The 13,201-nt window shown below is 45.8% G+C and overlaps 1 protein-coding gene across 15 annotated transcripts in view; it reads right to left on the minus strand.

Annotated features, from left to right (window-relative positions):
* Positions 1–791: 791 nt before the first annotated feature.
* The window catches only part of GAPVD1 (GTPase activating protein and VPS9 domains 1), a 29,392-nt gene continuing 16,982 nt past the window's right edge, over positions 792–13,201 (minus strand). For all 15 annotated transcript variants that reach the window (XM_065035385.1, XM_065035383.1, XM_065035379.1 and 12 more), the window contains 13 exons: positions 12,994–13,071; positions 12,519–12,886; positions 11,913–12,000; positions 11,740–11,820; positions 10,976–11,098; positions 10,348–10,477; positions 9,848–9,957; positions 9,101–9,260; positions 8,440–8,627; positions 6,851–7,064; positions 6,225–6,297; positions 5,175–5,372; positions 792–4,490 (listed from right to left, as the gene is read on the minus strand). In XM_065035385.1, the coding sequence (XP_064891457.1) occupies positions 4,350–4,490; positions 5,175–5,372; positions 6,225–6,297; positions 6,851–7,064; positions 8,440–8,627; positions 9,101–9,260; positions 9,848–9,957; positions 10,348–10,477; positions 10,976–11,098; positions 11,740–11,820; positions 11,913–12,000; positions 12,519–12,886; positions 12,994–13,071 (1,952 nt within the window). In that variant the 3' untranslated portion in view covers positions 792–4,349. The remainder of the gene's footprint in view (positions 4,491–5,174; positions 5,373–6,224; positions 6,298–6,850; positions 7,065–8,439; positions 8,628–9,100; positions 9,261–9,847; positions 9,958–10,347; positions 10,478–10,975; positions 11,099–11,739; positions 11,821–11,912; positions 12,001–12,518; positions 12,887–12,993; positions 13,072–13,201) is intronic.

Raw genomic sequence — 13,201 nt, forward strand, 5'->3', positions numbered from 1 at the left:
AGAAGTGAAACAATTAGAATTTCTGCCTCATTATCATGGTAATCTTATCAGTCGGATAATGAGGTATTAATGGAGATTTAATGTGCCTCTCATAACAGAATCCCTTGGAGAAAACACATAAGGAAATTGCTGTAAATCCACTTAATGATGGAAAGGTCCCCAAACACCATATTCCAGAGGATGAAAAATGCTGGATGCAAATGAGAGAGAATCAAGGTCAATAACACTGCAGGGACAGAGCTCACGGCAGCACCGCACCGCCGCGCAGCGACCCGGTCCTGCTGCTGCGCTCGCTGCCCCGTGCAGCAGCACCGGGACGGCCGCACGGCCGCCACCGCGGTCCCGCTGCTGCGAACGCTTCTGAAGAAACAACCGAAACCTGGTACTGTTGGACTCAAGTGCTCCCGTCAAGGCATTGAGCAGCGCTCAGCGTAGGAGCCGCCGGGGTCCTGGCAGCTGCCCCAGCGTGGGGCACCTTCCCCAGCGCGGGGCACCTTCCCCAGCGCCGTGGCACAGGGACACGTTTTCTTCTCTCAAGCTGCCCGGACAGCCAAGCCACACGATTCAAGACGGGTAACTGAAAAGCTCTGTGTCCAGCAGGCAGCTCCCCATCTTGTTTCTTTGTGCCAGCGCCCGCTCCCCGTGAGCTGTTGGTGCCCGTGTGGAAAACGGTCTGAGGTTCAACCCAGCAGCGACACGAAATGGAACCACGGGCAGCTGCTCCCGCTTGCAACGCCATGGCCAGCAACCGCGAGCGCATGGGACAAGGCAGACACGTGAAACCCAGGCGGTTAAACTGCTCTCCTTTTAATAAGTTTTTACAGAATAATACATTAATAATCACGTTAGAGACAAGATGGGTTTCCTGTATACAAGATTGTGCAAGCTCATTAATTTAGATTTATAAAGGCTTTACCAGTTTCAAAGAGGAGAGGCAGTACAAAGCTTTTAAATAGAGGTAAAGCACAATTAAAAGGTACAGAACACACACTACTAACTCAGCAGAGGTTAATTCTCAAGTAGTGCAGGCTCAACCGAGTCACTGGCCGGTGCCCAGATTGGAGAATTCTCCCCCGTTCCCACTGCTTCCGCTGCCACGGGCACCGCGGCCACAGCCCGCCCTGCGAACAGCGCGCTGGGCCGGCCCTGCGGCTGCCCGTCCGCACCAGCACCACCGCCTGTCCGCACCAGCACCACCGCCCGTCCGCACCAGCACCACCGCCCGTCCGCACCAGCACCACCGCGGCAGCCGGTGCCCAAACCGCCGTGAGGACCTGGCTGCAGAGCATCAACATGTTCAAGCGACACGAACCAACACCGTGCTCACTAGAAACGCACCTACAGGTAACAAGATCACGTTCGTGGCTTTTTTTCCTGAAATTTATGGCAGTTACATTCAGCATTTGGTAGTATAAGGTCTCCTAAACAAAAACTTTTCAACTCAAATGTTTAATAGGTCACACACATCCCAATTCTCCTTAAAAAAGGATTTAAAAAAGCATTAAAGAGAAATCTCGGGAGCAAAAAGGAATCTCCTAGGGACGCAAACCCATCGCTTTCCCCTCCCGGCTCTGCCCGGCAGCGGGAACCGCGGCCCGCGGGACGGGGACGGACACGGAGCCACCAGCGGGGCTGCAGCTGCTGGAGCCGCCGACCCCAGCGCGGGGGCAGCGGCAGCCCCGGGTCCGACCGCTCCCCACGGCCGCCCCAAAACGTTCCATTCGCCCTTCGGCGGCTGAAGGAATTTAATTAACAGAAAGCACCGAGTTTACAGCAACAGGTACGTGGTTGGCTGGCACCTTTTGGCAACAGTTCTGCTACTTTTGGTCCTTTACACGCTGCCTTTTCACCTTCACTATTGCACACCAAAACCTAACAACGTCACTTCCTATCCAGGTAAGTTATCATTTTAAAACTAAACGTTACGGGACACCAGGGGAAAGTAGGAAGAGAACATTACAATGAGGTTTTAAATTATTTCGAAAACCTAATTCTCTAACTACATCTACCAAGACTACATAAAGGACTTTCAGATTAGGTTGAAGAAAAGAAGCAAAGGACCATCTTGCTACGAAGACTCTCAGCTCATCTGGGGCTCACTGAAACACTTAGGGGTTTAAAAATAACTCAATAGTAATAATAATGATCATAAAGACTCCAATTCTTTTAAGTATTTCTCTATGCAAAAAACCAAAGTGATAAAAATGGTGAAGGAAATGGTTCTTGCACTTTCCATGAGAGCAAATCCAAGAGATCGAATCCCGCTTGCCAGGTCTGCAAACAGCAGCAACGTGCAGGGGAATCACCAACTCCAGGGTCTTCGTGCCTCTTTCAGGGACTGTACAACACTGTCCTCGCCTAAAACCCAACTGCAGCACTACAGCAACTTTCATACAACTTTCTTAACATCTCAGATATTCAAGTCATAATGAAATATTACAGGACACTTCAACATAATTAAACTTATATTGCTTTGAGATATGATCTAGCCATATCTTCAAGGGCATATTTGTGCTTTGCTGCTGAGTGTTATTGGTCAGGGCTGTGCCTGCCGTACCGAGTTAGGTGTTCAGCACCAAAACCCCACCAAGGCTGAAGAACTGGAATATTGCGATGCGACACGGGCTGCGTTACCACAGTAAGGCAGATCGGGAGGATCTTGTTTCTGCTGACTATTGCTCCTCCACACAATCGAGTCTCTTCTAGAGGAGAAAGGCTATCAATACAAGAAAAGAGTTACCATCCCACCCTCTCGCCTGTGATTAGTTTGGCAAAAGTGCTGTCCTGAATGACAAGTGAGTTTCTTTAATTATGCCTTGACAAGTAGCAGGGCCAATCAAGCACTTGATACTTCACATGAATTGCTCTAATTTCAGTTATCCAAACAATTTTCCCAAGTACTCATTGCTTACAGGTTTTAATCATCAAAATGCACACTCACTTCGAAAAGAATGCGAGGTTTTGTTCTCTTTGCCATTCACAGACACCAAGTCCCATTAACACATCCCCCTGGCAGAAGTGCAACCAACACTCTAGGACAGCAAGAACAATACTGACATGAAAAGTTCCGTGCTCACTGTCCTTTTCCACCGTAGTTCCGGCTAAAAAAGAACAGTAAGCGCTTATATACAGAAAACAACCACCGGCCATCGCTCAGACCGGTGCACTCATGAAAAATCCATGTGGTGTTGTGCATCAAAACCTCTTTCAATTGCTAATTGTCAGTTTAAGGGAAAGGTGGGGCGAGAAATCTATAAAACACCCTGAACCGATGCCATGATATGTTTCATAAAGAACAGTGTTCTATTTTAAAATACTTTATATGAACAGTAAAACTTGCACTGCTGCATAGCAGACAACACGAAGAACATTAGTAAAAACATTCACTGAAACCCCTGGCATATGTATTTAATGTCACTAATCAAAATATATATTACAGTCCAAGGTTCTGTTAAGGATCTCTGGGGTTTGTACAGTATACACAATACTTCAGAAAAAAATATTACACTAAGGTATTTTATTTCTCCTTTTTTATATTAGACGTATCTATTGTAACTTACAGTCCCTCTCCTCCATATACCCGAACCTTTAACACCCTAATGCCCTAGCCAAAAAGTGTCTAGCTATCTACTAAGCCCTGTCTACTATAAATTCCAGTTTTAGAAATTTCAATAATCTTAATTACATTTTAATAAATAGTTCAGTTTGCCCTTTTTTCATCTCAGCCTTTCGAGAAGTCCTTTCATCACCAAAACCCAGTATGTCACACCTGTTAGAGGTCAGAGAGGCTTCGCTTGTTTATTCAAAGGATAAGGAGTCCAAGGATAATCGCAATGCATTAAATATAGTTATATAATATTTACACTGTCCTCTCAGGTTTTAAATTTAGGTGAAATATAATTGATAACTGACGTCAGCTACTACAAACTTTCAGTGTGGCTGGTGTTTATTAATAAAAGGTGTATTAAGCTACAAAGTATACTAAGTGTTGCCCTGATTCTTCTTGTTTCAGTTTTCCATTAGAAATTAAATGAGGTGAATTATTCACGTGAGTAAGAATTCGGGAAAGGGGTGGTGGAAAAAGCATGAAGAATTTTCTGCATGCTTTGAGATTCCAAAATACCTGAAAACTGTGGTCCCTTTTGAGTGCCAGTAACTACAGGGGAGAAAAACGCAACCAAAGAGAAGAGGAAAATCTGTTAAATTAATTTGATTAGTAAAGGTGTGTTTTAAAATGCCTCAGTTCTGTACAGTATTATACAAGGAACGTCCCTTCTTTAGCTTTTGCGCTGTTGTACATTCTCACGTGCTCTTCTGCTAACAGTCTGCCCAGCCGGGTGCGCTTTCAGCTACTTGCGATCGTCAATAGTTTTAATGAATTCAACGGCTGCCGTGAACTGCATCCACCAGTACGATTCTTCTCCAGACAAACAGTTGGCATAGAAACTACTGATGTACTGAACAGTGGACAGCAAGCAAGGTGGATTGGCCTGAGGGTTAAATAAGAAAGAGAAACTCACAGCTCGTTTGCAAAGCTGAACGTGAAATGTTACGAGATACAGAACAGAAATACAGTTCTATTCCTGCGGCGACCCTCACGGGTTTGTAACACGTTATCACGTAACGTATCTGTGGGGCAGTGACTGGCTATCCAGACCTCCCCCACCTCACACGCTCCGAAGGAATCAGACTTGACGAAAGGAGCATATTTCCAACAAGGAAAAACAACCAGCAGGCCAAGAAAATAAGGGTAACACCGGCACTATCTACAAAAGTAACGGAGGATTTCAACACGCGGAAAAGCCAATTGTTTCAGCATCTTACACGTGACAGACCATCCTCCAAACGCTCGTGTGTCAGACAAGGTGAGCAACACAAGGTCCCAGTGCGGACGTGGGTCCCGGAGGACACCCCGAGCGGGCACAGCCCATGGATGCTGCTGGACACGCTCACAACGCCCACCCCCCGAGCTCCCGGGGGCCAGGCAGAGCCTGCTTGGGGTCAGAACCCGTAACTGTGATCAGGTTGCTGATGTTTGCTTGAACCGGCTGAATGGGATCTGGTTTTCAGTCTGGCATGCTCCCAGTTACCCAAATACATTCTGTTTCTTCCTAGAATTTGCTTGTTTATTACAAAAATCAGCTGGGGTTTGTGATCTTTGTAAAAGAACTCACCTTTATGAGGACAAAGACCAGAACGGGAACAAAATCATCTGCCCCAGGTACTGAATCTTCATTTGCCAGACTAAGCAGGTTCATGATGGTTGAACACATTCGCAGGATACACTGTACTTTGTCTCGGGGGGTTTTATAAGCGCTTATTGTGCGGATTTCAGACTGTGCAGATGGCCACGGTGCCTCCCGGAGATACACCTGGAAAAAGAACACACCACGCTGCCAGCTCTTGTTTGTCCGAGCTACACGGGGATCTGAAGCACCGGAGACGCGCGGGCAGGAGCGAGGCCCCGGAGCAACGGGAAGCGCTACGCCAGGACGGTTACGTTGCACTCACGATGAAGGCGGCTTCCTGCTGTGTTATAGTGAAAACTACAAGGAGCCAGCACTCCACGTGCAATTAATATAATTAGCCCGTGCTTCTCCCCAACTTTCCCAGCACACGGTTCCAGCTGAAGGCAGAGCTGTACAGCTCAGTCTCCTGCACCAGCAGCATCAGGAACATGCACTGATCTCAGCCACACCGTTCAAGTGCTGAACTGAGAACAAGGACGGCTGCACGCACAACGGGGACGGCTGCAAACGTCCCGTCCCTGACAGGCTTCTCAAGGCTACCAACCTGCTTTTAGTTATCCTGTTAACCATGAGCAAAGTGAAAGCACTGGGCGAATTCACAGGTCTGCAGAGGTTCCACTGAGGCTGGCTGGTTCTGAAAGCCAACGTGGCAGCTGGAAACCCCAGCCACGGCATACAAATCACATCAGAACCATAAAGGGTTCAAATCTCGTCTTTGAAGCAAATTATCAGAAAGTTACTGCATTTTAGTGCCCTGTGGTATTAATTCTTAAATCTTACTATCCAGACAGAAGTATCAAACTCAGAAAAGAAAACGTTTGGAATGATCAGTGGGAGATACCAAAGCACGGGTACAGGGTGTTCCTGCTGCAGGGTGTCAGCTGTCACAGACAGAAAAGCAACGCTTCTACGTGTAAAACACCGACCCTCTCCCCATCCTGAACACAAGCAAAGCCGAGAAGGAGAAGTCGTTACCTCGGGTATCTGCAGCGCTTTGTGGTTTGCGGTCACCACTTTAGATAACCTCTGTATGTGCTCGTGGAGGACCCTGCGAACAAACACAAAGGACAGGAGGGAAAAGTAAGCAGCAGCCAGCAGTCCCACGGCAGTTCCCACTAAGTGTGATACTACAAGAGAGATCTTCAGGGATGTATATAATCACAATGGTCCCACAGCTAATGGACAGCAGGTCAATAGGGGTGCAGGGGATTTTGCCATACAGCCAAGTACAACCGCACAGCGTATGTTCTAGAGCACAGAGCCCAAAACCCGAAGTGCATGGGGAACGCTGTACCAAAACCAGGAGCAGTGCTGAAGCAGGCCTGGGTCATTCTCTCAGCACAGACACCAGCAGATCTGAAAGTCTGCAGCCCAAGGCATTACACGGATAATTCTATTCTGTTCTAGCAGTTTGTTGCAAACACAAACTTTCGCACATGATGCTAAAGCACTTCATTGCTCTTTTACAAAACATTCTGAAAGAACACATGAGTCTGTATGGTGCGGCTGTCTTGGTCAAGTCTGTCACACGAAGACTGCGCAGCTTCCGTCCGCGCCGACCGCAAAAGAGAAACCAGGTACTTCCAATTACATTAACTTACTGGTCACGCAAAATATCTCCATCCTGATTAGGGTAGAATGCAAGTTTGAAAATCCGATTCATCACGCTGCGTTCTATCGCTAATTGTGCATCCTGAAGCTGCTCCTCACTGGCATTCTGCCATATGGCGTCCTGAGCCATAGCCCCATAGAGGAACTGAAGAAAATCCTCAACTTGGGCTGTTTTATCATCTGCTGCTGTGAGTTTCTGGAAATCTGATTAAAAAGAGCAAGAACGTTCAGTTAAGTTAAAAACCTTATTTCTGATGGGTTTTCTGGAAAGAAGAGCCGAGACTCTACTTCTCACTTCTAGCCTGGCAGCACTGCCGCTCTGGTTTGCCCATGCCCCAGTAAGGGAAACACAGGCATGAACATTTGAAATAAATGCAAGGGTTAAAGGAAAAGCACACAGAACACATTTAGCAAAGCATATGGTCAAAACACTCTGCTTGATACCGTGTTAATCACTTCCTCTGCGGTACCAGCTCTTCTGCCTCCTTCCCAGCCACCCACAGAGATAACACCCAGAACAATCCCTGCAACAGCCGCCAGCAGGAACCGGCGCACGCAAAGTTGTCGGATGCTGAAATGGGAATAAGTGGCGAAAATATCATGAAGACCCATGTGTACCATTTCCCAGACCCACCTTGGTCCAGTACGCATAGTCACAACATTCATATTTATCTACAAACTACAGGATGAGTGATGCAGCCAAGCTGATGCAGCCAAGTTAATGCAGCGTGACCAGATCTCTGGCCATTCATCGGTTTCACGTTCCCAGCGCCGCGCGGCAGAGGCTGCGGCTCACATCTGCCAGCAGCCTGCGCGCCGCGCCGCCAACTGCTCTTCTAGAGCGCCCAGAAATAGCTGCCTGCTGTCAGGCCAAGGTGAGGGCTTTAACTCCTTCCTGGTCACTGAATCTTCTACCAGAACTTGAATGCCAGTAAATGTAAGTTCTCATGTTAATTCCAGCCTATTCAGGCACATTTAATATGCAGCACTATATGCTCCAGGAGTGAGAACCGACTCCAAATTTCTGATGTATTTCATTAAGTCAGGTATGTGTATAAAGAACACAGAAATAGTTTAAGTGACCCTTTTCTGATAGAGTTGTCTTCCTGGTGCAAATATCCCTTACACTTCCTATTGCCAATATCCCTTACTACTACTACTCCCCATATCTTCCAAGGTACAACCACGGGTTCTGTACCAAGGTCTGCCTGCTGCAACTTAATTTATCATTTATCAGTAGATCTAAAATAATTAAAGGTATCCATGCTTCTTCCACGGGGCAGATGCCCCATGATTTAGCCTAACTTAGATGTGATTTAGCCAAACTTTTTAGGCCAAGTGAGGTCAAACTACCTTCCTTTTCTCTTAGCCCATGAAAACTGCAGTCACCATGATTTAGCTGCCACAACATACTGTTCAGTCACTGTCTGTTTGAGCCACTAATTCACCAGCTGAAATGAAAACTGGTTTAGGAATCTGCTCCTCCAATCAGAAGCTGTATTTTAAAACATTAACCGGAGTCAGCATCTAAATATGGAGTAAAGGAACATAAGCATTCCACAGTCCGCATTAATCTTACCTTGAATAAACTCCCTTATTTTCTTTTCTTTGCTCTCCAGCAGCAGCCTCACACACACTGTAGTGAAGTATCTGTTGGCCACTTCTTTATCTCGCAGAACTCTTTGCAACAGCCTTTCCAAGTGCGCTTGTGTTGTTTGCAGGCCTTGGCGACATCGAGTCAAATAAGCGATATATGGAGCTCTTTTCCTAAAATACAGAGTGTTCTACATCACATTCATAATAAAGATAGAGGCTAATAGCTTTATAGACTGCAAAGCTGTAAAAGAGGAATCTTCAACCTGTTGTTTGTCAAAGAAAGACAACACCTGAGCTAGGAAGCTCTGCCTTGTACAGATTTCTCTGCCTGGATTCGCTGTTTGCAGCGCCCATAGCGTTAGACCAAAGCACATTCCAACAGCACCTCTTGCGTGTTACAGCGGAACATTGGCCATAAACTGGTTTAACCCGACTTTATCAGTACCTGGACTGACTTCAGGTCCAAGTTTTTTTAAGCTGTTTGCAAACAGGAGAGACAATTTCACCACTTTGTGGGGAAGCAGAGGTGTAATAACCTGATTTGGTAAGGTACAATTTAAAACAAAAAGAGACCTTCCCAACCTGCTAGTGAACAAATGTATGCATTTGGAAATGCATTAATAATAAGATAGCGAACAAAGTACCTATAGTCCTCCGCAATCGATGCCAGCAGCTTTCGACAGGTCCTGTTATCGAAGCGGCTCACACATCGCATGGTCTCCTGCAGCTGGGCCATCAGGTTCTTGTCTTGGAGGTTGATGGCTTCAGCCAGCTGAACTTTCAAGAAGCACACGATTTCATTATCTAATGAAGAACAAAGGAAAGTTATTAAGGAAAAGAAATGTAGGCATGATGAAAATAGAAATGTTTTTTAATAAGGGAAACGTGTAACGGTTAAAACCAAAACTTCTGTACATGAAGCAATAAATGTGATTTTAGTAACAATTTAATAAGTGTTCCTGAATTTTCCAGATATTAAGCAATAAGTTTTCATATCACTATCTTATTTAGAACCATTCTGAAACATGAAGAGGACCAGATAAGGTACAAATTCACCTGTCTGCAAATGAACCTAGATGGGATGGAGGGATGCAAGCACAAGACACATACGTTAAGTCAACCTAAAGGCTCGGTAAATCATCCAGGTTACTCTCCCAACACTGCAGCATGATTGCCAAGAGTATTTTGGGAGCCTGTTCCACAGCTTTGGTCAGGCTCTGCCTGCGCTCTGAGACACTTCATGACAAACGTGAGATGCAGTTGGCAGGTTTGTTTGTGGAGGAACAAAGAAAACATTTGGGGGTCAGCAAGTGGCCCTTCGGTGTCTGTGGATAGGGGAACAGAGGCGGCACACACAGTACAGAACACCTGTATACACAAGGAGCATTTACCTTCAGGGTCTGTGTGGTCTGGCAGACCGTTCCTTGTTGAATGTGTCAGCATTGGGAAGGCAACAGAATCTGCTGAACAAAGCGCCAATCTCAATTTCTTCTTCGCATCCCTTAAAGAGGAAAAATATTTTCTTAACAAAGTTGCTGTGAGGTCTGCGTCTTCAATGAGCAGGGCTCACTTTGGGCGGGGGTTTGCTTTTAACACTGCCTAAAAGTTATTTCATATAATTGTAACACACCGACGTTGTCAAGACTTCAGAATATCAGTTCTTTTAATATAGCACCAGTTTCAAAGGAATTTTCCTAACACTGAACTGCTCTGTCCACCGCTCAGGTTACGATATTCTCCACTTCACCAATAGAAACACAACAGTTTGAGATGCTTAAAACCAAAAGCACGTAAAAGCTTACAATTAACCCCTATTAAGACTTCTGCAGGAACCAATCACGTGGCTTCCATTCTGCCTCATGGGTAAGATCAAACCTGCAAACGGATTTACCTATAGGAGAAAGCGGAGCTCTGTGGCTGCGCTACTTGACTTGCAGAGTCTGGAAGATCATCTGCAGACATGTTCTGCAAAGCCTCGTCGCGTGGAGAGTCGTGCATGCTCTCACCGTCCCCGAGAGCCTCTGTGGAAATGGAAAAACCAACGTTACAGCTGAAGACAGGAGTCAGGAGAAGCAGCTACAGCAATTCTCTATTTTCTTCTTGTTATTCCAAGGCGGGGGACAGCACAGAAAACAACTTGTCCTGAGTAAGTGAAAAAAGGGTATCAAGAATATACAGTTTACAAGTCACTGAGAAGCAATCATGTCAGTTCTGGAAAGCAATAGACTTCTTCAGTATCCATTAAAAAATACAAATCAAGACAAGCACAAACCCAAAAATCTGCTAGAGATGTGCTATTAGCAACCAAGCAGCTCAGCGGCGATGTGAAAGCTGTGCTCGGGAGTACTGCTGTGACCGCCAGTCTGAGGGACTGTCCCACAGGTCATTCCACAAATGTCCCTGGTTTGGTGTTCACGTTGTTCAGCTCTTAGGACTCATACTTATCTAGGATACTGATGTGTTTTTATCTTTAAGGAGGAGAAGCTATGTTGGTGCTGATCAAAAAGCCAAGTTCTCACCCGCACTGTCGTAGTTTGCTATAGCTCCTTCACTAGGACTGGTTCTCTTAATTGCGTTCCTGTATTTGTCCAGAATGTCCTCCGCGGCTTGTGCCTGGGCACTGACCCTCGGGCTGGGATCATCTGCAAACACCATTAAGAACAGCAGTTAACTCCGTATTGTGCCAACTGAAAGCAAACACAAAATTTAGACCTAGACATTTGGACTCTGTTTTTAGCCACAAACAAATAGCTGCTTGTGCTCCACGGACCCACAATTCAAACACATTTATAATGCCTGAAGCAAGAGCAGCAAAAAAAAGTACAACGAAGGTGAATAAATAAAGCCGGATCCTTAGCATATATATACTGTATACACAAATGGTTCTTGTATATTGGAATACTTCTAGAAATGATTAGGCAAACAGAGAACTAAACATTCAGGCTCAAATCATGTTTAATTTAGCACTGAAGTAATTACTACGGGAACGTGTCTGCAGGTATCCTTACAGCTCAGTTGCGACAAGGACACGAGCTTTATAATGAGAAAAAAACTGTGAAGACTTGAGTGAATACCCACCACTATACATACAGACAGAAGCATGGCAATTTAAAACCAGCCTTCGAGGCAAGACGTCTTTATCCGCCTTCTTATTCAGAAAGGCAGTTGTGAACATCAACTACAGTGGCATCTGCCTTTCTGTAAAGAGATACCTGGTGGGCACTCTGCAACCACCCAGGGCACCTTATGAGAGAAAATGACTACAACGATATTATTCACATACCTTGAAGCGCTGGGTACCTGTCAGGCACCATGTCATCTTTGTCTTTTTCTTGTTTTTCTTTCTTTCTAAATGGAATAGGAGCTGAAAATGCAAGGTATGTTATCAAAGATTATTCTGAGACAACGGACAGACTGAAGAAACAAAGAAAGTGGCTCCTGCGGACAGGACCCTACCTTTGGGCATGGCAGACACAAAACGTTTCCTCCACCAGGGTTTGTTCCTGTCAGACTTCTCATCGTCACTGTCTTTTCGATCTTCAATCTATAGAAGGGCAGAGTCTACATTTGAGCATTTACCACATGAAGTGTAAAGACAAACTTTCTCCTCAACGCCAGGTTATGCTGTGTCGAGTGTAAACCACAACTACAGCAGAGCACAGAAAGGCACAGCGGGTTACGGCGGGAACACGCCTCCCGAGGAGGGCAGCCCAGAACGCAGAACCAAAGACTGCAAGAAACTTACATTTCACGTGTTTCTTTTTGAATTACTTTTCAGGATGCTGCAGCATTTTAAATTTAAACACTACAACAAATCTATTTCTGAAGCCCCACCAAGTCAAGCAAAGCTCATCCAGTAAATTTAAGGGAAGCCAGATTCATTTAAGCCACTCTGAACATCTGTCGCTTTAGTTTGTAAAACATTATTGGCTGATGGTTAAAAGGTAACGAAAGTGCATTGTAATTCCTTGGCTAAACACGTTTAATAGCAGCTTTCTGGCATTAGATGCATAATTAAAGCGGGCACGCTAGAAAAACCAGAATGGTATGCAGAAGCCTTACCTCTCCCCTGGAGGAGTCCTTGCTGGGAGAGGAAGACGAGGACTGAGACGCAGCCGCCAGAGCAGCAGCCCCGGCGCTCGGCATCGGCAGCTCCCTCTCCTCGTTGCCAGGACGTCTGTTCCAGCCGGGGTCACTCATGGGCCTCCGAACTGAGGACACTATATCTGAACTCCTGCTGCGGACCAGCCTTTCTGGGTAAGAATGCCTCTGCTTGAACGCTTCTAAATCGGTCGGAATTAAAGTGTGAGACCCAAAGTTTGGTAATCGGGCCTCGTTACCTCCCATCGCTCCTTCCAGGATGGGTGGATCCGGTGGGGGGTGAGAGGGTCTTGCATAGTGCACTTTAGGCCTTACTACGGCTGATACACCTGAGGTCATGAACACAAAAGAAAACACATGCATTTCTCTTAAGATTCTTCCAAACTAGCCAACACTAACACGGGAGCATTGAAAACACTTATTCTTTCCAACTCACCCTCATTTGAGGACAGAGGGTCAAACAGCGCAAGCAAAGAATCTGTCTGAGAAGGAGGAGACGTCAACTGACTGGCTCCTGAAATACAGAAAGGAAAGAGTTAGCACTGTCACGAGAACTACCTACAACAGAAGGGACATCGGGAAAAAGCCTTCAGCAACGCGAGTTTACAACACTTATATTGCAAAATACTTCAAAAGATATTCTT

The sequence above is a fragment of the Columba livia genome, chromosome 19 (genome assembly GCF_036013475.1).
Source record: "Columba livia isolate bColLiv1 breed racing homer chromosome 19, bColLiv1.pat.W.v2, whole genome shotgun sequence".
Lineage (NCBI taxonomy): Eukaryota > Metazoa > Chordata > Aves > Columbiformes > Columbidae > Columba > Columba livia.